At 43.3% G+C, this 25,250-nt stretch overlaps 1 protein-coding gene across 1 annotated transcript in view; it reads right to left on the bottom strand.

Annotated features, from left to right (window-relative positions):
* Nucleotides 1–25,250, bottom strand: part of dock1 (dedicator of cytokinesis 1) — a gene marked incomplete at its 5' end in the record, with an annotated part of 409,371 nt that overhangs the window by 130,759 nt on the left and 253,362 nt on the right. The window contains 2 exons of the mRNA XM_079492379.1: nucleotides 1,649–1,727; nucleotides 7,614–8,068. Coding sequence (XP_079348505.1) covers nucleotides 1,649–1,727; nucleotides 7,614–8,068 — 534 coding nt within the window. The remainder of the gene's footprint in view (nucleotides 1–1,648; nucleotides 1,728–7,613; nucleotides 8,069–25,250) is intronic.

Below are 25,250 nucleotides of genomic sequence, written 5' to 3'. Positions count from 1 at the left end.
AGGAGAGCTCCGCTGTGCGCCGCCATTGCTTGTTGCTTGTTGGAATGCATTGAGCCTCAACTTCCCAGAAGCCCCTGCAAGCCAGTGATAGGTCGATTTCCGATTACGTCATCCCAAAGCGTCATCCTCGTCGCTTTGTCCGAGGGAAACCTCTTAAGTCTTAAAAGTTATTAAAAAAACGCAAATTAAACATATAAAACAAATGGCGGTTTAGCGGGTTTAGCAGGGAAAAACAATGGTAAAAAAAGACGGGTTTAGCGTGTTTTGCAGTCAAACTGTTAACTAAATTGGGGTAAAAATAATCTTTAAATATTTTTTGGACAAACACCAACAGTGATGATACGACACATTTTGAAAAGTAAGCAGTGGAGGAGGCTGCTCTCTTTCAGAGGCACAGGTTAAAATATTCCAGGAATGGGACGGCCGCACATTTATTATTTTAGTAATTTATGTGGCCACCCAATGATTTTTATGCTAATTTCTTTTCAGTGACTTTGTGTGTGTGTGTGTGTGTGTGTGTGTGTGTGACTGTGTGTGTGTGTGTGTGTGTGTGTGTGTGTGTGTGTGTGTGTGACTGTGTGTGTGTGACTGTGTGTGTGTGTGTGTGTGTGTGTGACTGTGTGACTGTGTGTCTGCGCGTGTGCGTGCATGTACTGTAGAAGGTCTAACAAGCCCCAAGCCGGTGGAAAATTAAAACAGCCACAATTATAAGGCCGCCGGGACCCGGTGGAGTGCTTACTTAATGCCATCCCTTCTACCGTGTATCGTTTAACCACCTCTCTCTCTCTCTCTCTCTCTCTCTCTCTCTCTCCTCTTTTTGCTTTATTACCGCGCCGTCCATTAGCCAGGACATTTTTTAAATCCCGCAGTCCCCGCTAGCACTAAAATGTTCCGTCACAATGATTACATAATCATCCGATCGCAATGATTTGAGATCAAAGCCACACACTGTAAGTTGTTTTGGAAACTATGCTAAAGTATAGCACGATTGTGACGACGCTCTCACGACCCGAGTATGAGTGGTAAGGAAGACCATAGCCGGGTCAAAGTATAGATACGGACAGAGAGAGGTGGAGAGAGAGAGACAGAGACAGACAGACAGACAGAGACAGACAGAGACAGACAGACAGACCACTTCCTATCTTCCGTTTTATGTCCATTAGCCCATTCAGGCCTGACGTCGAAAATTTAAAAAAAAAGTTTTCTAAATCATGACAATTTTCTGAAAGATTTGAGGCACATTTTAACAATTTTTAAAAAATAGCAGACCTACAAGTTCATAGCGCGCCACTCGGTGGCGCGCTATGAGCTTGTAGATCTGCTATTTTTCAATAGCTAAATTATAACATAATGTATGTAACCACCAAAAGGGGTTCCCACTCAAAATGGGTTAGTACAGCCATTATAAGAGGCTCCAACTCGCCCTATACTCCTCTGCCAACTCCCCTCCCTCCCTCGCTGCCCTAGCAAACATTCAGCATAAATGGTTTGCTGATTGGCGTCGCGTATATGCATTAGCGCAGCGGCATAATCAAAATGCCACGCCGCCAAAGACAAATTGCAACTCGGCGGGAGGGGGTGGGGACGAGACGCCGGTGTTTATACAAAACACGCCATGCCTTCATCAGAGCGTCGTGTCGTCACTTACCTGCAGCTCGAAGTTGGCCTGATCCAGGAACTTCTTGTTCAGCACGGCGGCGTACTGATTAATGGCCCGAAGGAACACCCTGCGAAGATAAGAGAGGGGATCATGTTGAGAGATCTGTGTCTGACTTATTGATGAGATCAACTTCACTGCTTTACCTGAACTCCCACCGCCAACCAACAGCTATTCTGGGGAGGGTAGTATGTAGATGTATGTTTTCTTCATGCCAATAAAGCTCCATTGAATTGAATTGGGAAGGGGTTGTGGGGGGTGGGAGGGGTTTGTGGGGGGTGGGGGGGATTCTTGCCCAAGAGGTGTGACTGGTAGGAAGCAGGCCTTGCATATTTAAGTTGGTACAATTCGGACATCTATCATACCCGTAGATTTGCTGATTCCGGGCAGGTAAACAACCGTACTCACCCGTAAATGTACTGGATTTACATGGCCTCTACATTTAGTATATCTGCCCGTAATCCTTGTTTTTTGCGCTGTGGAGATCTACTCTATTATTTCTGGGAAAAATAGAAGATCAGACTTCAAGCTTGTATATCTTATATATATTTTCAACCAAATATTCGTCTTGTATGACAGAATAGAGCGTCGCAGTCCCGCCCCCTTTCATGACGACGCCAGGCCCAGGAAATGAATCCCAATGCATTTTTCCCATAGACTTTTCAAAAAGTATTTATTTAAAGACCTTTTAACAAATAATGATATAATTATAACCTTTAATAATTATAATTATAATATTATAATTATAACCTTTAATAATTATAATTATAATATTATAATTATAACCTTTAACAAATAATTACAAAGAAGAAAAACAACAAAAAAGTGTTGTAACCTGCCGTTTTTTCTTTCTTTGGCCCAAAACATTGTGTTTATTGTCATGATTTGTCACGGCAAGAGTTGGCTTTGTCCGCGGCGTAAACGTCTTTAAATAAATACTAGGAAAATGAACAGGGATTTATTTTCCGGGTCTCTCGAGGGGGCAGGACTGCGACGCTATAGGGATGCTAGGGTTCAAGTGATTATAATATTAATACTACTGTGTATATACTGTATGGCTTGGTTTGAAACCGACAAAATGCAAAAAAAATAAATTGGTCCACACACACCACAAACTTAAGGTTCCCAGTGGAACATAGCATTGGAATCTACACTCGACCGCGCTCGCCCAACCGAGGCACAAGTTCAAACGTTTATTAAATTAACTAGCGCAGGCGATTCCCACCAGGTCTCTGCATGTTGGACTTGTGTTTGTAATAATATTCCCCTTTCCACTAAAACTCAATTTATTCTCATTCTAACCCATTTTGGGCGGGAACCCCTTTTGGTGTTTTAAACATTATGTTATAATTTAGACATTTTTTGAAAAATAGCAGATCTACGAGCTTGTAGGTCTGCTATTTTTGAAAAATCGTGAAAATGTGGTGCAAATCTTTGAATATATATTCTTTCAGAGCGAACGTTTTTAACTCAAATCTTTGCTTCTGGGAGGTTCCTGGAACAACATATTTTCAGATGGGGGGGGGGGGGGGGTCGGCGGGCAAATACATATATTTCTGGGGGTCCTTGACATGAAAATGTTTGAGTACGACTGTCATAGAAACATGGGGTTTTTCAGAAAACTATCAAGATTTAGAAGACATTTGTAGAATCGACTTCAGGTCAAAATGGGTTAAATTGCGGGGAGTTCAAGTCCCGTGACACTCTTCAAATCTCTTATTGCCGACACAAACGTGGTGTGTGCGGTATTCACCCAGAAGCACGGAACAGCTACTTCAGTTTGTTATCAGCGTGGTGGACAAAGTACTCAACCCCGGTACTTGAGTCAAAGTATAGATACTTATGGTCAAATATTACTGAACCACAAGTGATAGTTAGCCCAGACAAATTTATACTTGAGTTAAGAGTACAGGAGTACTCGGTTTTAAGCATATGTAAGCTCCCAAAATTAACATTAACACCATGAGATGAATAGCACAGTGAATAGTAATGTGGGCTTATAGTATATGCACATAAAATAAAGCAAAATAAAATCTCATGACTGAACCACTTTGTTCAAAACTGTGATTCGTGACTAGTGCTCTACTTCCCAAATAAAAATAATTAACACAGTATGTAATGTAAGATGACAATGTATATGTATCATCATTATGTATATCACTATCATTCTAAAACCTACGTATGTTTCTGCTGTTCTACATTACTGCCGGCCAGTTGAAGAAATCACACAGACACTTTAAACCTTCGCTTTTATGAAATATCAAGATTCGAGAGCATTCATGTCGCATTGGAAGACGCTTCAATCTGAACATGTATTCTACTGCTAGTTTGACCACTTCAAAAACCACTTCATCTTAAAATGAGTAATAACTGAAAATAGTCGATCTATAAGCTCATACCTCATCGCAGTGCAACACGCCGTGAGCTTGTAGATCTGCAATTTTCAGTGCACGGCATGAATCCATAAAAGACATGCCGACAATTCTATGGAATGCAAATGACTGAAATCAGTCGTGACGACTGAGAACGTTAACCCATTCAGGCCTGACGTCGAAATAAAAAAAAAAAGTTTTCTAAATCATGACAATTTTCGGAAAGATTTGAGGCACATTTTAACGATTTTTCAAAAATAGCAGACCTACAAGCTCGCTATGAGCTTGTAGATCTGCTATTTTTCAATAGCTTAATTATAACATAATGTTTAAAACACCAAAAGGGGTTCCCGCCCAAAATGGGTTAATCCATGTATACGGCAGTGCACATTTAATGCATTAGCACTCTTCAAGGACGGGACCCTTGTGCTGGGGGTCCCCGGACCCCCACTTTAAGGAACAGCGGTCTTAAAACGATGTCAAAACTAGAAAAAGTGCCCTTCTGGGCACAGGTCTCCACCAGGAGGATAGGAGTGTGTGTGATGTTTGGCAAAATGTTTAGGAGTAATATAAACATGTTTGTTTCTTGCAACAATTTTCTTCGTTTTTTTGAGGAAATACAGAGCCAGATCACTCATAGCATCTCTGAGGATAGAATTCTGGATGAGCAGGACATGTGCAGCATTTTGTACAAAACGGGCTACTCCTGAAAACTTTGGAAGGCAATCTTAGCTAATCAGTGTAGAATCTGAGAAATCCAACAGGCTCGTCTTGATCACATGACTACAGAGATCATGTGTACCGATGTGCGTGAGATTTGGATGAAATCTGTGCGACTAACACAAACAATGTGTTTAGCAGAAATCGGCCTCATGGTGGCGCTATAACCGGCAGATGTGGAAGGATGCAGGGAAAATGTTTTTCCATGGCCTCTAGGGAGTGCGCATACATAAGTTGTCGATGCAGTTATAGGTAAAAACAGGAATTGTCCTCTTATAGCGCCACCGTGAGGCTGATTTGGGGGAAAAATAGTGGCATGTCGTCCTCGGCCTAGTGGAAATGTGCGTGTATAATTTCATGGAAATTGGACACTGTTTGTGATTTGTGGCATTTTGTTTGAAACGGACCAATCATGTGAGTTCTGGAAGCCAATCTTAGCCAATCAGGATGGAAGATGGGAAATTGTGCAGCTCTGTGTTGATCACATGACTATGGAGATAGTGTATACCGAATTGTGTGATGTATGGATAAAATGTGTACGAGTTATCTACAGAAATGTGTTTTGCCTAAATCGGCCTCATGGTGGCGCTATAACAGGCCGTTGAGGAATATTTGGGGCAGAGGTTCGTCGTTGGCATCCAGGGAGTGTGTGTGCACAGTTTGGCATGGATCGGGCCAATGGTGCCAGAGATTAGCTGATAACGGACGGACGGAAGGACGGACGGACGGACGGAAGGACACACACACACACACACACACACACACACACACACACACACACACACACACGGACGGAGTGCAAAACATACTCTCTCCCCATGCCTTCGGGCCTGGTGGAGACAATGACAATGCTGTGTTTTAGCATTCCCACTGCAAGTATTATTCAGGAGTTCTCGTGAGCGTGCTCATTCCTATTCGCTGCTTATTAAGTGTCTGATTAGCTTTAGTATGCTAATGGCACCGACAAGATGTCTGAATAATATCTTCGCAGTCGTCGGGCAGAAACCTCGTATCTCTCCATGACGTTTTCAAATTTGTATGCTGTTGTTTTTTTAATCATAAATTAACGCCCTACTTCATCATACAGGAGTGTCATCCTATAAAGTAGCGAAAATCGCTCGATCTAAAAGCTCACAACGCGCCGCATTCCGAAAGGTTGTGAGCTTGCATGTAGATCGACTATTTTCATTATGTTAAAACGTTTTAAAAGTAATCATTAAAAAAGGTACAGTTTTGGACATACAAGGTTACTACACGACAGCTGTCTGAAATATACAGATGTTTTGACTCCCAAATTCGTTTTGGTGCTTGAGGGAACTTATTCAGCAGTGTATTGGACTATTTTTTAATGAACATAATTTGGGATATTCTGTAAACATAGCACTTCTCTCCCTAATGTATTGAGACTCGAGTTACTGTGAAAACATTTATTTTCTTTTTTGTCAAATGTAATTAGCGTGACGTTGCTGTCAGGCGGTCGAATGCCCCATGTCCAAAAGCATTACTTTTCAGAAAATGGAAAGAGGTACAAGTAGGACATTATCCCTCCAGCCATCCATCCGTCCGTCTTCAACCGCTTATCTGGCATCGGGTCGCAGGGGGTAATAGTTCCAACAGAAATTTCCAGTATTCCTTTTTCCGGAGCAACTTCCTCCTGGGGGATCCCGAGGCGTTTCCAGGCCAGTGTGGAGATATAATCACCCACTCTGGTCCTTGGTCGGCCACTGGATCTCTACCCAGTGGGACGTGCAGTGAGAACCTCCCTAGGGAGACGCTCGGGAGGCATCTGTACTAGATGCCCGAACCACCTAAGCTGGCTCCTTTTCCAAGTCCAGGAGCGGCAGGTTCTACTCCGAGTCTCTCACATATATGACTGAACTTCTCACCGTATCTCTAAGAGAGAGGCCAGACACCAGTCCGAAAAAAACAAAACCTAATTTCATCCTCTTGTATCCGTGATCTTATTCTTCTGGTAGGACATTGATTCACAGAAAGGGAAAAAAGAAAAGAAAAAGACAAATATGTAGATACAAGGTTACTGCTCGGCGGGGACAATAACTTTGGTTTTATTCCGCTGCAGAGCGGCACTGTGGTTAAGTAAGTAGGAGAACACAGAATGGATGCATGAGAGAGGGCTAAAACCAAACGTCCACACCAATAACGCTGATGTCAGAGCAATGCTTTGACTTTGAATCACACACATCAGCAAACCATGCAATGTCCTGATTATACAAAAAATTAAAAAAAATAGACTTTTGCTGAGAATCCACAAACAAGCACAGATGTTCCTGTCTACTGCAAGGTCACTGTTACACTTCCTTACTCTGAGATAATTACATAAAGAATGTATGGGGAAGTGGTGTTGCTTTTTTTAATTTGAATTATGCTTGCAGAAGGCTTTCTTTTGAAGACCTCGTTCAGATCATTCCCGCAGCCGCTGACAACCAGTGGTGGGCGGAAATTAGGTACATTTTCCGTTTACGACGCGTTGTGAGCTTGTGCTGCAATTGTTGCCCAAATATAGGTTACCCCCAGACCACGGATGTTAGTTGGGGTTCAAGTGGTTACAAATGGGGTTCTGTGGCCAAACAGACTGGGGGAATAAGTCACGGTAGATTCCATTACAGACGTTAAGGCCTCATTCACATATAAGACACACGCGAGAGACACTTGTGTCCTTGTGTGTCATGGCCGCCTCAATGCTTTTCCAATGGGAGTCACGTGGTTTGATGACACAAACTTGTTGCATGGCTGTCTTCTGCCCTCCTCCCCCCCCCATGCAACACGGTTGTGTTGTCAAACCACGTGACTCCCATTGGAAATGCATTGCGAGCTGTCTCTTCGGTGTGTCCTGTGTCTCTTGCGTGTGTCCTGTGTCTCTTGCGTGTGTCCTGTGTCTCTTCAGTGTGTCCTGTGTCTCTTCGGTGTGTCCTGTGTCTCTTGCGTGTGTCCTGTGTCTCTTCGGTGTGTCCTGTGTCTCTTGCGTGTGTCCTGTGTCTCTTCGGTGTGTCCTGTGTCTCTTTGGTGTGTCCTGTGTCTCTTCAGTGTGTCCTGTGTCTCTTCGGTGTGTCCTGTGTCTCTTCGGTGTGTCCTGTGTCTCTTGCGTGTGTCCTGTGTCTCTTCGGTGTGTCCTGTGTCTCTTGCGTGTGTCCTGTGTCTCTTCGGTGTGTCCTGTGTCTCTTGCGTGTGTCCTGTGTCTCTTCGGTGTGTCCTGTGTCTCTTCGGTGTGTCCTGTGTCTCTTGCGTGTGTCCTGTGTCTCTTGCGTGTGTCCTGTGTCTCTTCGGTGTGTCCTGTGTCTCTTCGGTGTGTCCTGTGTCTCTTGCGTGTGTCTCTTATATGTGAATGAGGCCTAAAGCAATATAATATTTGCTACTTGAACTTGACAACAACAATGTTTTATGGTAAACCCAATCTGTTGACATTGAAAGGTTTTGGCCAGCGAGCCAACAGAAGCTGAATGGGTTTGTTATGTTCCAAACCAGACACCCAGACACACGCACACAGTCACACACCCAGTAACTCACCCAGTCACACACACACATGCACGCGCACACGCACACACACACACACAAAAACAGAAAGAGCAGCTTGCTCCCGACACCATTCTAGGTGCCAACACCATCAGTTTGGTGGAGGGGAGAACATAAGCGTCCCCGGCTTTGCCAAACCGAACACCACAGCGATGAGTACATCTTAATGAGAAGCGTGTCTGATGGCTTTGTTTTCACTGCCGTTATGCAAATTGAAATGGTGATAACTTAACCCATTTTGACCGGAGATCAGATTCTAAAAATGTCTTCTACATCCTGACAGTTTTCTGAAAAAGCTATGTTTCTATGTCAGTCGTTCTTTGATTTTTCAAAAATAGCAGACCTACAAGCTCGTAGCGCGCCACGCGCTAAGAGCTTGTAGATCTGCTATTTTTCAATAGCTAAAGCATAACATAATGCTAACACCAAAAGGGGTTCCCGCCCAAAATTGGTTAAAGGACAACTTTGATTTGTTTCAATCAAGGTTCATGTTTTAGGTCGTTAGAGAAAGTAAAAGATGAGTGTTTTTTATTTAATTTTTTACATTTTTTATGGCGATTTCTTTATTGTTATTTACTATAGTCCTACTAGACCCCAGAAAACAACTAAAATCGTTAAAATGAAAGAAGACAGCAAATGAAAAACAAAAGTACACTCATCTTTTACTTTCTCCAATAACAACCTCCAAAACATGAACCTTGGTTGAACAAAACTAAAGTAGTCCTTTAAATAACTACCATGTACAGTAGGTACAGTAGCTACTTCATTCATCCCCCGAGGGGAAATTAAGGTGTTCCAGCAGCTCTCATAGAGACATCAATAAAAACACATTACACTACATAAAAATAATACATCTAAAATAGGCATTGTTACACTATACTTTTACTCAAAAAGAAAGACCAAACACTACTAAGAGCTTGAATTCAACATACCCCATCCTAATCTAGCCTGGTTCTCAGAACCTAATTTGGAATTTCTTGCAATTATTTATTCATGAATTAAATCATTTAGTTTGGGAAAATTATATATCTTTTTTTTAAATAATATATTAAAGGACCACTTCACCACTTCTCAACCTATCTTCATATAATAGGTCCTCACTAATAATCAGTCTTTGTCTCATAGGAGTAGAAATAAATTGCGCCATTTTTTAAAGATTATTAGTGAGGACCTACTGTATTATATGAATATATGTTGAAAAGTGGTGAAGTGGTCCTTTAAGATAATATAATATATTTACGTAGGGACCCACAAATGGGTCCAGAGCGACCCACCGCTTTGAAGACACCGAGTGCTGGAGGGTAAATGGGAACTTGGAACAACGTGTTCCCTCAAACTCTGAGAAATATCAAACGACAACAAACCTGATAACAAACAAACAAACAAAAACAAGAGATATGTCTGTGCATGGCATAACCGCTAAGCCTATTTTCCACGTTTTAATCTACAGTTAGAATCACCCACAGTTCTACTTGTTATCACACGGTTCTCAATCTCTCTCTCTCTCTCTCTGTCGCTTGCCTTCCTCGCGGTATAGCCGGAAAAGTATCTAAGTACTAGCTCACATTGTTGTTGTGAGCCTGTAGATCTGCAAAGAAATGTATGTCGCCCGGGCTGGCCTAGCGGTATGGGCACCTAGAGGCTGGTAATCCTGCCAGCGTGTTGCAAAATGGTAAATAAATGGTAAATGGTGCATTTATATAGCGCCTTTATCCAAGGCGCTTTACAGAGATTGTGCATTACATTCAACCATTCACACACACATTCATACACTGATGGCAACGGAAACCATGCAAGGTACCACCCAGCACAACGGGAGCAGTTAGGGGTTCAGTGTCTTGCTCAAGGACACTTCGACAGTAACTCTGGGGGAGCCCGGGTTTGAACTTTAACCTTGCGGTTACCATCCAGGCACTCTACCCCTGAACCACTGCCGCCACCGCCGCCACCACCGCCGCCCTGTTGCGAGTGCGAGTCCCGATCCCGGCGACCTTTGCTGCGTGTCTTCAACCCATGTCTCTCCCCGTCTCCTGTCAACCTACTGTACATCTATCAATAAATATCGTCTCTGTTGGGTGGAAAACCTCATTGTGTCCAAAAGTGTTTAGGATTCATATTCAAATGTATTGAAAAAGTAGCAGATCTACAAGCTCATAAACGCAGTGTGAATTGAGGTGTTTCGAGCTTGCGGATCTGCAACGTTTTAGTGACACTGTAGTATGTGTATGAGTCCTCCTAGGACCAGTGCTATGATGAGTATTTACATACTCTACCCCCACAGATTGGATTAACATTACATTTTACTGTAATTCTTCCACCGCTGACAAACAGACAAGAGTTAAAACGGAGTGCCTTAGGCGTTGTTGTTATCAGCACACATCAGGCAAGGTGATAAAAGATGGCAAGGTGCGATGGCAAAACACAAGCGTTATGCCAGCTGAACGCTTGTCGCATCAGCGTTTCATAAGTGGGCGATAAAACCACATTAACCCATTTTGGGCGGGAACCCCTTTTGGTGTTTATTTAAAGCATTATGTTATGCTTTAGCTATTGAAAAATAGCAGATCTACAAGCTCATAGCGCGCCACCGAGTGGCGCGCTACGAGCTTGTAGGTCTGCTATTTTTGAAAAATCGTGAAAATGTGCCTGAAATCTTTAACTAAAATCTTTGCTTCTGGGGAGGTCCCCGGAACAACATTATTTTCAGATGGGGGTCGGCGGCCAAATACAGATAATTTTTGCCGTCCTTGACATGAAAATATTGAGAACCACTGATATAGAAACATGAGGTTTTCCAGAAAACTGTCAGGATTTAGAAGACATTTTAAAAATGTTGACGTCAGGCCTGAATGGGTTAAGGGGGAAATACAACAATTCAACATAGCCATATCTCCGTTTATATTTAACCCATTTTGGGCGGGAACCCCTTTTGGTGTTAGCATTATGTTATGCTTTAGCTATTGAAAAATAGCAGATCTACAAGCTCATAGCGCGCCACCGAGTGGCGCGCTACGAGCTTGTAGGTCTGCTATTTTTGAAAAATCGAAGAACGACTGACATAGAAACATAGCTTTTTCAGAAAACTGTCAGGATGTAGGATGACATTTTTTTAATCTGATCTCAGGTCAAAATGGGTTAATGCATGAAGTGCGGCATAACATCACCGGCTAACACTCTCTCTGGGCCATAGCATACAGTATGTCGTCTCTGTCGGATGGAAACCTCACATGTCCAACGATCGAGATAAGAGGTTTCCTGCTCGACAGCTCGGCTATCACGTCCCAATAAAACAGTAACCGGGGAACGGTGCATTTATGTAGCGCCGTTCTCCTCAAGTGCTTTACAATGTGCATGACGACGGTGACATGAAGGCGTGACTGAAGGCGGAGGAGGACAGCCAGTGGCGTGCACAGATAGACACTAGGGGGTGCTAGAGCACCCCCTGCCCTTTTGGCAATGTGCCCTTTTGAAAAAACAAACAAAAAACAAAACACTTTTTCCCCCCCCTTTTTTTCTTATTTTGTACAGTTACACTGTACAGTATGTGGACCATGGTAACATTTATCAATTCTTGATGAAAAGCTTCTAATATATTATTTAGGCCCCACAATCTATAAATCTCACACTATTAAGGCAACCGGCCGGTTCCACGCGCTGCACAAAGTGCCCTTTATTCCACTTGAGCACCTGCCCCTCTAAATGTCTGCACGCCACTGAGGACAGCCATGCAAGGCTGCCTCCTCCCACCTGACCCTGCACCTGCTCAAATGGAACCAAAAATGGACCCGTATAGCTCTGGGGTTGTAAACTCTGGCCACACAACAACATATCTTCGATCCATTTCTCTCTGTCCCCCGAGATATACGGCCCAATTAAGTCATTTTGACCTCGACCTTTTAGACCGAAGCATTACGAACGTCTTTGGGGGAAGACGCCTAACGAGGTCTGATGATAATCTGCCCATACATCCTGGATTTTGACCTTGAAAATCCATTCGTCCATTCTGATATTGTTCACAGTCAGACACACTCTCACACACACACACAGGCAGACACAGACAGGCATGCAGGCAGGCAGTCACATACACACACACACGCGCACACACGCACTCACGCACGCACACGGATGGACAGACAAGAGCGATTATGATGTGACATGATGTGACATCACAATGGAGATAAGGTTGACAAAGGGGAGAGTATATTCCTTTAAGAGGTAAAGCCGGTGTAAGTGAAGCTGACAGCCGGGGCGAGCAGAGCCAGACATCCTCTACACACCCAGGGAGAGCAGCAGCGGTGACTCAATCCCCCGTAGAGGTGGCCTAGGCCTGCTCATCATCCACAACCCTCTGCTCCAGCGGCCGGGGCACAGCCAGGTATACTGCTGTTCGGTATACATACATATACCGCCACGAGCATCCCACATCATATGTCTGCTGGAAGGAAGCGCCTGAAGCCTGGGATAAAAATAGCTGATGTACTAGCATACGTTCTGTGTGTGTGTGTGTGTGTGTGTGTGTGTGTGTGTGTGTGTGACACCCAGGCTTTACTCTTCAGAGGCTCGCAACGAGCCAACTGCTGCGTGGCGGCGTGTTAGTGTAACACTTAATTGAACTAGAGAAAGATTTTGGAGGAAAATGTTGACATTTTCTCTTTCAAAATGTTTTAAAAATAGCAAAAGAATATATGCATAAGCTAACAACGCATCAAATTGAGGTGCGTTGTACGCTTGTAGATTGGCTTATTTCATTATTTTGTGCTACACATAGACATGTATTACACATATTGTTGGTTAATCAGACAATCAATTATATTAAAAAATCTATTCTGAATTTCTCATGTCCATTCCTTGATATATTATAAAAATAATGGCATTATATATGTAAATAAACAAAAAGCTTCTTGATTATTTGATTGATCAAAAAAAGTAATCAATAGAATGATGGCTAAGCACCTCATGGATAGTTGTAGCTCTACAACTAGGGGGTGGAATGTCTCACGTTCAGGGTCCTCCACCCTGCTCTGACCTTGTGGGGGAATAACCGGCGCTGACGAGCCGTGGGACTCCGTCCGTTCGCTTTACAGCCATACAATATTCATGTCCGACATCTATCTCCCTCGCTGAATGACTCGGAACGACGTCTGGGGCCGGACGTGTCCACTGCGTACCCAGAGAGTCACCTTAGTCATTCATTAGCCGCAAAGGTTAAGCCATTTTGGGCGGGGACCCCTTTTGGTGTTAGCATTATGTTATGCTTTAGCTATTGAAAAATAGCAGATCTACAAGCTCGTAGCGCGCCACTCGGTGGCGCGCTATGAGCTTGTAGGTCTGCTATTATTGAAAAATCGAAGAACGACTGACATAGAAACATAGCTTTTTCAGAAAACTGTCAGGATGTAGAAGACATTTTTAGAATCTCATCTCAGGTCAGAATGGGTTAACTGGCGTCAGACATGTCCGGATAAAGCCATTAGAAGTCCATTTCTCTGGCAACTCTTGCCCTCCGGAGTGGGAGACCCCCCCCCCCCACCTTCCAAGTCCCCCCATAAGCACTCAGATAGCCCATTACCTCCAGAACATCTCCTCCTAACTGAGGTCCCCCCGTACGAACACCACTGCACACCTCGCTCACGTTTCAGTATAGCTGATATAGTTGCTATCGGGCAGAAACCATGTATCTCCATATTTCAACAATGTTTTGGTACAAAAAAAACAAGTTTAATATTTTCTTATTTTTTATTCTTACTAGTTAATACGTTCGAAATGTACTAGGTATTTGTATGCTATGTCCTGTATGTCAGCCCTGTTTGTACTGTTTGATGTTCGATGTCTGGGGACTGCAGATGGAAATTAGCATGTTTTGCTAAATCTGGTATATTTACACTGCATTTTTAATGTAATGTTCATTAATGTACATTGTCCCGACTAAATAAACAAATAAAGTACAAAGTAAACAAGAGTGTCAAAATAAATAGTGGAGATACTACCCAATCTACTAGGGGTGTAACGATACGATACGATATGTATCACGATATATGGTTGACGATACGATACATGGACGATATTGGTTCATTATGGCGATACGATACGATTCAATGATTTGAAATCGATACAGTAACTATTTAAAATACATTGACATTATTTTAAACTAATTAAACCACTTTTTTTCTTTTTTCTTCTAAAAATTGCTAAATACCACACACACAAAAATATAGTATTGATACAATAAATTATTTGCACAGCAAAACGATTCAATACCGATTATTTGCACTGCAAAACGATACGATACATAGTCAATGTTGCTGTTTTCATTTCGATATACTATACTTCTTGAAATTAAAATCGTTTTTTCCGATGCAGTTACTATATCGTCACACCCCTACAATCTACAGTAGTATTACAATACTTTAAGATAAAGTCTAGTGAAAGTGTCTAAGTGTGTCTGTGGGTTTTATACATATTGAACCCAATCACAAGCATTAGAGACTTGAGACTAAATAATAATGTAATCCATTTGAACGTAGCAGTGTCTTGTGTTTTCCCAATCCACTGCACCTGTCCACTAAGACGTATCGCTGTTCTGTACGATGTCCCATACCCGGATGGCCCGAGTTCCCTTAACTGCCACACAACGTCGAATCTCCCCGTGTCCCCTAGGATAGGTCCCCTCACAAAAAACATGCAGTAGTCCTGGTCACTAAACTACCTCCCCCCTGGCCAGCCGGGGGCGCCTGATGGAGGGGAAAGGAACTGATCGGATTAACGTGTTCCTTCCACACGCTACCTCCGGCCGGGGAAACTACCCCCTGTCAGGTGAAAAGAAGCAGCTTGGACTCCTCATGCATAGAAGGAAGCATGAGGTCAGTCCGCTGCCCCCACGTCAAATCTGCATTGAGTCGCCGTCAGGCGCCAAACCTTGCATGTCCAAACTACTCTTGGGGGCGACACTCTCGTATAGACGAAGTAGGGCTTTAATTCAGGAATAAACATAAAAAACAGTTGAAACATGGGAGATAAGAGGTTTTTCTGCCCAGACGACATCGACAATGGGCACAGTCTTAATGGTGGGTGTACGGCGACCTCAGACATGGAACTAATACGGGGTTGGGGTCAGAGGCTAATGCTGCAGATCTTTAGCTGACATTTTGGGGGGATAATGGGAGTTCACGTTCAGCTTCTAGGCTAATGTTAGAGCTGCTCAGTGAGGACGCCAGCATGGCTTCACCCAGTGGTGGAAATAGTACTCACATACTTTTCTTCACTTAAGTAAAAGTATCAATACTATATCAATATAAATACTTTTATAAGTAAAAGTCCAGAATGAAAAATGTACTTGAGTAAAAGTATAAAAGTATTGGCATCAAAATGCACCTAAAGTACCAAAAGTACTCATTGTGCAGAATGTCCCATTTCAAGTTTTCAAATGTATAATAATCTTTTGAAAATAGCCGATCTGCAAGCTCGCAATTTGGGCAACTTTCACTTGTAGAGGAGTAATATTTGACCAGGAGTATCTACACATTTTTCCCCACTTTCACCACAAATTTGCGGGGCCAGGAATTGAACCTGGGACCTTCTGTTTCCATTGTTTCTAGCCATTCAGCTACACAGTATGTTCGGCTCGCTCCCACGGCTGGCTCTCGCAAGCACAGAACGAGCAGGGATCAATACCTCCGTCCCCGCAGCCTAGTAAATACAAATCAAGAGACACACTACATCTGTAATCGTCCATTACCTCCTGGAATCTATATCCCGCGGTGCCAGCCCCATAACCATATTAATGCTAATGGATGCTGTTTGTTGCAGGGCCAATGTCAGCCGCGGAAGAAGTATTCAGATTTGTTTTTCTTTTTACTTTAGTAAAATAATACCAAAAATAATAATAATAGTACAAATGTACTTGTGTAAAAGTCCAATACTATTGGCAGGCAATGTACAGTATGTACTTATAGAACCCTTTTCATAGCACACCAAACCGGCGGCGGCGGCGGTGGCTCAGGGGTAGAGTTTCCGGATGGTAACCGCAAGGTCGCCAGTTCGAACCCGGGCTCCCCCAGAGTTAGTGTCGAAGTGTCCTTGAGCAAGACACTGAACCCCTAATTGCTCCTGATGTGCTGGTTGGTGCCTTGCATGGTTTCCGCTGCCATCAGTGTATGAATGTGTGTGTGAATGGGTGAATGTAATGCACAATCTATGTAAAGCGCCTTGGATGAAGGCGCTATATAAATGCACCATTTACCATTTACCATTTACACTTTAAAAAAAATATCAATATACGGTGAAAGAGAAAGAAAGAAAGAAAATCTAAATTGCACTTACAGTAAGTACGGTTCCCTTTGTACATTTCCAGTACTTAGTTACTTTGCACCACTGCCACTTAGTGTGTCTATCCCGCTGTGCCAGCCTCCTTACCCACATTAACCCATTTAGGCCTGACGTCGAAATAAAATAAAAAAGTCTTCTGAAAGATTTGTGCCGCATTTTCACGATTCTTCAAAAATAGCAGACCTACAAGCTCGTAGCGCGCCACTCGGTGGCGCGCTATGAGCTTGTAGATCTGCTATTTTTCAATAGCTAAAGTATAACATAACGCTTAGTTAAAACACCAAAAGGCGTTCCATCCCAGAATGGGTTAACCCATGTAGACCCGAGGAGGACGCATCTGTGCCAACTCATAGCTTTTAACCACTTTAACCATTATGTTAAACTTTCGCTGTTGAAACAAAATCTACGAGCTTGTAGATCTGCTATTTATTATTTTTTTAATCGTGAAAATGTGGCACAATTCTTTCAATATTATATTCTTTCATATACATAGTGAACGTTTTAACTCATATCTTTGCAACTGGGGAGTCGCTGGAACAACATATTTTCAGATGGGGGGTCCGTGGCCAAGATCATTCTGTGGGTCCATACAGTACATGAACCACTGATATTGAAACATGGAAGATATTTTGTAGAATCTGTAGTGTCAGGTCTTAATGGCTTAACCCATGTTGGGCGGGAAGTGGGGAACCCCTTTTGGTGTTAGCATTATGTTATGCTTTAGCTATTGAAAAATAGCAGATCTACAAGCTCATAGCGCGCCACCGAGTGGCGCGCTATGAGCTTGTAGGTCTGCTATTTTTGAAAAATCGAAGAACGACTGACATAGAAACATAGCTTTTTCAGAAAACTGTCAGGATGTAGAAGACATTTTTAGAATCTGATCTCAGGTCAGAATGGCTTAAAGCTGATGGTTGGTGTTGCAGGGCTAATGTCTGTGCATGACTCCACTGGAGAGCAGTCAATGACATCACACAGGAGACTGTGTATATATATTAACCATATCGGCGCTGTCAGGGCAGAAACCTTGTATCTAATCCATAAAACTGTATTTTTTCGTGTTGAAAACAGCCAATCTACATCGGTTGTTTTAGAAAATCGGTTGTTTTTTTATCGGTTGTTTTTTATTTGACCAATTAAGACCTTTAAGATCTTAAGGTATCAAGATACCTGTGAATCAGTAGTCGTTCAACTCTTTCAAGAAATTTCAAAACATGTTAAAAAAAAAATAGCAGTCACTTCGTGCCGTTGCTGTGAGCTTTTACATCTGCTATCTGTAAATAGCCAATGCTAAACATCTACAATGACACAGACGGTGTCGTGGTTTCAATGGGTCAAAGTGAAAGTTGTTAAATTAATATTTGTAGTAGACTAGAATTTCGCCGCCCTTCGGGCGGCTCATCCTAGTTCCGTTGCAGCGCAATGGGAAGAAGGAAATTGCGAGATTTGACAGACTCCACTTCATGTTTCAGCTGTGTTTTTAAACCCAGTATTGTGCCCTTCACATGTATTAACAGATGGGTATTATTATTATTTGTTGTATTTTATTTTCACATCAAAGCAAATTAAATTAATTTAAAATAAGCACACATGAAACTGCTTTTTACTGTTTTGGTTTACTTACAATAAGTTAGTGTTTTTGGAAAGCAAAAGATGTTGAGAATGGAGCAGAACATACTGTAGTATGTTTTTGTGGGGACCTTGACTGCATTATAGTAGGCCTACAATATTTTGGATTGCAGTGACCCCACATTGTTTCTTCGGGAACAATATTTGTAGTTACAATGAGGGCTACATGAGCCGAAGGGAGAGAAACACGTCGCCTCTCTCCAGTCCGTGCGTATGTTGCTGCTGGTGGCTGAATAACAACGGATCGCAGCGGTGACTGACATAAACGCACAGTTACAAATCAGAGGCACTTCAATAAGAAAACTCAACTAATAACGCTGGTGTGTGTTAATCTGCCCGATGCTGACGTTAGTATATAATGTTTAGATTGTTTTCCTCTTGTACATGCGTTTGTGGGCACAGTGGCAGGGGGTGAAAAGGCGATTTGTCCCATGGTGTGCAGTGCAAAACATGCTGAAATCAAACCCCCCCCACACACACACACACACACACACACACACACACACACACACACACACACACACACACACAGTCACTCAGTCACAAATCCTCCACAGTGTGATTACGTGTCTGCAGTGACACTGATGCGAGGTTACAATGAGTCCGTGGTGTGGTGAGACTGGGAAAGGAATACATCGCGGAAGAGCTTGGCATCCGACTGCGCGCGTTGTGTCGATGAGATGGCTGGCTGCGTGGGGATCGCCATGTGAGGGGGCTAGCCAATAAGGGGCCTGTGTTGCATGTGGAGAATTGTGTAGGTGAGTGTGTGTGGTGTAGCCGAAGGGGGTGCTGAGAACATGAGGGGGATGTAGCACAGCAATCGGTGACCCCTACATTAAGCTGTGTTGCTCCCATCATGCAGTGCAAATGCGTGTTGTAGCAACCGTAGCCAATGGGAAAACAGGATGCAGTGTTGCCAGGTCCGCGAATTGTAAGCGAGTTGTAAGTAGCGTGTTGAATGGCATTTTTTCTGGGCTAGTTTTCATAGACCTGGCAACAAATTAGGCGGGGGTGTCGGTGCTTGTGGCGTGTTTGTGTTTATTATTGATATTGATGTTGTTTGTGAGTGTGGACGGGAGGCGGCTTTAGTGGCAGTGCAATGACAGTGTTTACGCGGGTGTTGTTGAATGTGGTCGTGCGGCGCGACATGAGGAGATAGCCGTGGATCGACGCGGAGGGTAAGGCTGTGTCGTGTTAGTGTGTTGTTGCAGTGTGTGTTGCAGCGTGTTGCAGTGTGTCAGTGACGTAGTAGCTGGTGCCTTTTGTTCCTGTGCGTGCGCTTGGGCACATGTTTTCAAATGTATAATAGATAACAGTAGCACAATTTGAAATGTGCACCCTATATGGCCAGACAAATAATGAAGTCTGTATGTTTCACTAGGGGTCGACTAGATTGCTGAATTCCTACAATGCCCATAATGCTTTACTGCTCCTGCCCCTCCTTGTGGAGAGGGGCAGTGTAGTCCATGACAGGTTTTTGTAGTCCATGACAGGTTTTTAGTCATGAACATGGCGTAAAATATAATAATAAAAAAAAAAAACATCTTACACACATAAAAAAAACCCAGGAAAGTGTTTCTTGTGTCCTAAACTTAAAATAAGATCTGGTTGCGTCTGTGGGTTTTATGAATATCGATGGAAATCATTAACGTAAAGTTGTGACAAAATAAGAACTATACATTGGATCCATTGAAAAAGCACATACAAGGTTTCCACGCGACAGCAACGATTATCTGTGCCCACATATAGCTCTCTCCATTAGTGCTTAACTCATCACGATGCAGTCCACCAGGCAACGCAAACTATAGTCCTCCCCTTTGTCTTAACCCATTTTGGGGCGGGAGCCCCTTTTGGTGTTTTAAAGCATTATGTTATACTTTAGCTATTGAAAAATAGCAGATCTACAAGCTCATAGCGCGGCACCGAGTGCCGCGCTATGAACTTGTAGGTCTGCTATTTTTGAAAAATCGTGAAAAACTGCCTCAAATCTTTGAATATATATTATTACAGTGAACATTTTAACTCAAATCCTTGCTTCTGGGGGAGGTCCCTGGAACAACATATTTTCAGATGGGGGGGGGGGGGGGGGGGGGGGGGGCGGAGGCATATTACATATAATTTTTGGGGTCCTTGACATGAGATATTGAGCACCACCTGATATAGAAAAATAAGGTTTTTCAGAGAACCGATAGGATTTTGAAGAATTCTTTTTTTTAATGTCGATGTCAGGCCTAAATGGGTTAAAAATGCTCTTTCAGTCTGGCTGCACCCAGACACGTACAGTACGTAATGGCCAGCGGACAGGACGGCAGCCCCTTAACCCATTCTGACCTGAGATCAGATTCTAAAATTCTCTTCTACATCCTGACAGTTTTCTGAAAAAGCAATGTTTCTATGTCAGTCGTTCTTCGATTTTTCAAAAATAGCAGACCTACAAGCTCATAGCGCGCCACCGAGTGGCGCGCTATGAGCTTGTAGATCTGCTATTTTTCAATAGCTAAATTATAACATAATGCTAACACCAAAAGGGGTTCCCGCCCAGAATGGGTTAATGAGAGATGGAGGCGATGGAAAGAGGATGAAAATAGAATATCACCCACCCCCGTTCTCCCAGCTCGCCACTCTGGGATCCGACGGAAAGCCCGATAAATGCTCCGTCGCGGCAGGAAATAGTAGACCTATTATAAGGCCACAACGTGTCACATTCGCGACACGCATACATTACACTTAAGACTCAGGAGAAAAGTCTTGTCCAATGACGCAGGTGCAGAGGACACTGGTGAACTGCTTTTACTGTACTGTACTGGAGAATAGGGGTCTTCAATATGGGGCCTGGGACCCTCATTCTGGAGGGGGGGGGGGTTACAGTAGATGAACATCTGCTTTTAGATATACTATTTTCAGCAAAGATATTTGGTGTAGAGGGGACACCAAAAACACAGACCGAGTACAAATATTGAGGGTGTAAGTGGTTAAAGGTATATTCAGTGATTTCGCTTCATTCAAATATCACTTATTTTTTCTTCCTCCTACTATAGAGCGTGCTGACCATATAAGGAGTTCCTCCCTGTCCCCAGTGAGCCCCTGGGGTCAAAAAACCCTAGTTTCAGTTTTGGTGGCGGGTGGCAAAGACTTCATCCAATCAGGATGAGAGGGGCCTTCCTCCAATCATGTGTGGGGGCGGGCCTTGGTGCACATGCTGTTGCACTTCCCCCCACTGTAGAGCGTGTGCATGTGCACATTTTGTTACCGGGGCGGACTGGGTGGTTTTCCAAATCACCCAAATCACTAAATGCTCCTTTAAAGAATTATTCCAACAAAATGCTACACATCACTGATGACAGTGCTGTCAAACAAGTCTATGAAAATAATTTACATGAAAAAGTTTAATCTCCAACATAATTTTGTTCCCTGCGCTTCATCTCTCTCTCTCTCTCTCTGCTAAGGGGTCCTTGGCCTGAAAAACGTTGAAGACCCCCTGCTGTGGAACATTTTGTGAATTGAACATTCTTGACGTAACATGCCTGAGATAGTGATGCCATGCAGGCTGAAAGCGTTCAACAAACAGGACACATGGAAATGTGTGTCATCGACGAGGCATGGCGTCGCAGCTGGGGGAACATATATAGACGGGTTATAGTCAAAGTCAAAGTCGTACGATTAGTCACAGACGTTACCGCAGTGAAATTTGTTCTCCGCATTTGACCCATCTCTTGGAACGATGAGCCGCAGCGTGCGCCGCGCTCGGGAATCATTCGTTGATTTGACCCCCAATCCAACCCATTGATGCTGATTGCCAAGCAGGGAGGCATTGGGTCCCATTTTTACAGTCTTTGGTATGACCCGGCCGGGGATCGAACCCCGACCTCCCAGTTTCAGGGTGGACACTCTAACCACAAGGCCACTGTCTGGACATTAATGAAGCCAGCTTCCAGCTATACTCTAAAACAGGGGTTCTCAACGTTTTTGGCCGGGGACCCCCGAAAATGCTTTGGCAACGTCTCGGGACCCCCGCCCCGCCCCCTCCCAACCCCCAATATAAATTGACTGCTACAATAACCTTAAACCATTTTGGGCGGGAACCCCTTTTGGTGTTTTAAGCATTGTTATAATTTAGCTATTTAAAAATAGCAGATCTACAAGCTCATAGCGCGCCACCGAGTGGCGCGCTACGAGCTTGTAGGTCTGCTATTTTTGAAAAATCGTGAAAAAAAAATTAAAAAACACTTTTTAAAACACTTTTTTTTTTTGAAAATAATTTGGGGACCCCCTAAAATAATTTGGCGACCCCCCGAGGGGTCGCGACCCATGGGTTGAGAACCCATACTCTAAAATGCACTGCAAAATGGCATCAAAATGCTTGTTCAACAAGTGCAGTGTTTGTTTTGTGCCCCGCCGGCACCAGCCAAGACATTGAGACAATGTTCAGGGACGTGCAAATCAAAGGATATCGTAAATAAGTGTGTGTGTGGCGTTTTATTTGCGCCTCACACGGGAAATCACTCTAATCACCTCCTGTAAGTGTCCTGGCGTCCAAAGTTTCTGCTTGGCCCACTGACACCCAAGGCCGCTTTTAGAAATGACTTCTAAGTAAGTTAGTTCTGACACTTTCAAGATTAAAAAAAATAAAATGTTCAAAAATATCAGATCTACAAGCTTGCAGCGCAGTGAAGCAAGCAAGCTTGTATATTTGCAATTGTGTGAATAGCCAACATCTAAAAATAGCCCCCATTTTTTTTAATGGGTTAGTTAGGATGTAAAACACTTAACTATTTGTTGTAATAATTAAACTTTTTGAATTATGTACTGTAGGAAAAAAAAAAAAAAAAACATCACCCCATTTTCTACAAATTTGTGCCAATGAGACACTTATTCGCACTGTACGAATAAGCATCATCATTATGATAAATAGGCTCCATCAAATTGTCAGTGTCAGAAAAAAAAAACCCCATCCCATTACTGCTGATTGATGGGTGCACTGGTGCACAGGTCTCTGGGCCAACGCCACACAATACAGACGGGTTGCTTTTTCTTCGCATGTTGCTTTAGCTATTGAAAAATAGCAGACCTACAAGCTCATAGCGCGCCACCGAGTGGCGCGCTACGAGCTTGTAGGTCTGCTATTTTTGAAAAATCGAAGAACGACTGACATAGAAACATAGCTTTTTCAGAAAACTGTCAGGATGTAGAAGACATTTTTAGAATCTGATCTCAGGTCAGAATGGCAATCCGTGGTGGAAAGCAACTAAGTACATTTACTCAAGTACTGTGCTTGGTTATAATTTTGAGGTACATTCGGCCTACTTGAGTATTTCCATTTTTGGCGATAATTTATACTTCTACTCCACTATAGAGCGTCGCAGTCCCTTTTTTTGTTGTTTTTCTTCTTTGTAATTATTTGTTTGGTCCAAAATATTGTTTGTGTTGTCATGAGTTGTCACGACTCGAGTTGGCTTTGTCCGTGGCGTAACCGTCTTTAAATAAATACTTTCTGAAATGTCTATGGGAAAAATGCATTGGGATTAATTTCCTGGTCCATGGTAGGGGGAGGGACTGCGACGCTCTATACATCTCTTTTGCTCCACTACAATTATTTGGCAGCTTTATCCAACCATCAGTCTTCTACCGCTTATCCGTAGACGGGTCGCGGGGGCAACAGCTTATACCAGAGAGCTCTATAGATTTCCCTCTCCAGAGCAACATCAGTAACGTCCTCCTGGGGGGATCCCGAGGCATTCCAAGGCCAGTGAGTCGATGTGATCCCTCCATCTCATCCTAGGTCTGCCTCGGGGGTCTCCTCCCAGTGGGACGTGCCTCGAGGACCTCCCTATAGGGAGACACTCGAGAGTCATACTAACCAGATGCCCGAACCACCTAAGCTGGCTCCTTTCCAGGCGAAGAAGCAGCGACTCTACTCAGAGTCTCTCTCGCGTGACTGAACTTCTCACCCTATCTCTAAGGGAGATGCCAGCCACCACAGTCGAACGCGACCTTATTCTTTAGTTAGTTATTTTGCAATCTATATTATTAATATAAATATGCAATAACCAATTATTAAGCCCCGTTTAATAACTTGGCAATTCCAAAACAAATGATCTACAAGCTCAGCTGCTCAGAGCTTACATTTTGAAATAAGTTTAGTAGTTTTACTTGTAATACAATATACTTATTTTGTATATTGTCATTTGCTGCTACTTTACTACAAGCCAAGACACTGGCGACAGACAAAGGTGAAAACAATTAACCCATCAATGGTCCATGTTCTGAAAGGAATAGTAGTAAGTAGCCTTGCCGAGCCATGAGGCCCATAGGGAAGGAGCCTATCTCCTGTTTCTGTAGCGTGAGGCAGCTTGATGTACAAGTACACCCCCTGGACATGACGCTAGTATGTCGCAGGGAGAGAAAAAAGAATGGTGCATTTATATAGCGCCCTTATCCAAGGTGCTTTACATAGATTGTGCATTACATTCACCCATTCACACACACATTCATACACCGATTGCGGCGGAAGCCATGCAAGGTACCAACCAGCACATCGGGAGCAATTTGGGGTTCAGTGTCTTGCCCAAGGACACTTCGACATGTAGACAGGAGGAGCCGGGATTCGAACCGCCGACCCATGGATCATTGGAGTTTAAAAAACGTACCAGGTATGTGTTTTTCCACCACTGCTGTCAATGAACGGCCCACAGTCTGTGACGTGACGCACATACTTCTCGGATGAGCAGACAAAGTGCACAGACAGACAGACAGGCAGCCAGCCAGCGTATACGTATATGCTAATGACGTGTCGCTATCAGCAGATCATACTTGCTAATTGAGTTCAGAGAGCCCTCTACTGATAATGATCGGGGATCTATTTGCATGCTATCGCTGGGTTATAGCTGCCGTTATCTTGCCTGCATGCGCTCCGGCGATAAGGCAAGGTCAAAGACTTTATTACCGGGCCAATTTGTTTAAATTACCTGTATTATTTCAGACGTCTGAAATAATACGCTGGGCGGATTCATCTGTCA

Source organism: Electrona antarctica (assembly GCF_951216825.1).
Source record: "Electrona antarctica genome assembly, chromosome: 22".
NCBI classification, from domain to species: domain Eukaryota; kingdom Metazoa; phylum Chordata; class Actinopteri; order Myctophiformes; family Myctophidae; genus Electrona; species Electrona antarctica.
The sequence above is the reverse complement of the archived record's forward strand: the minus strand, read 5'-3'. Positions and strand labels throughout refer to the sequence as shown.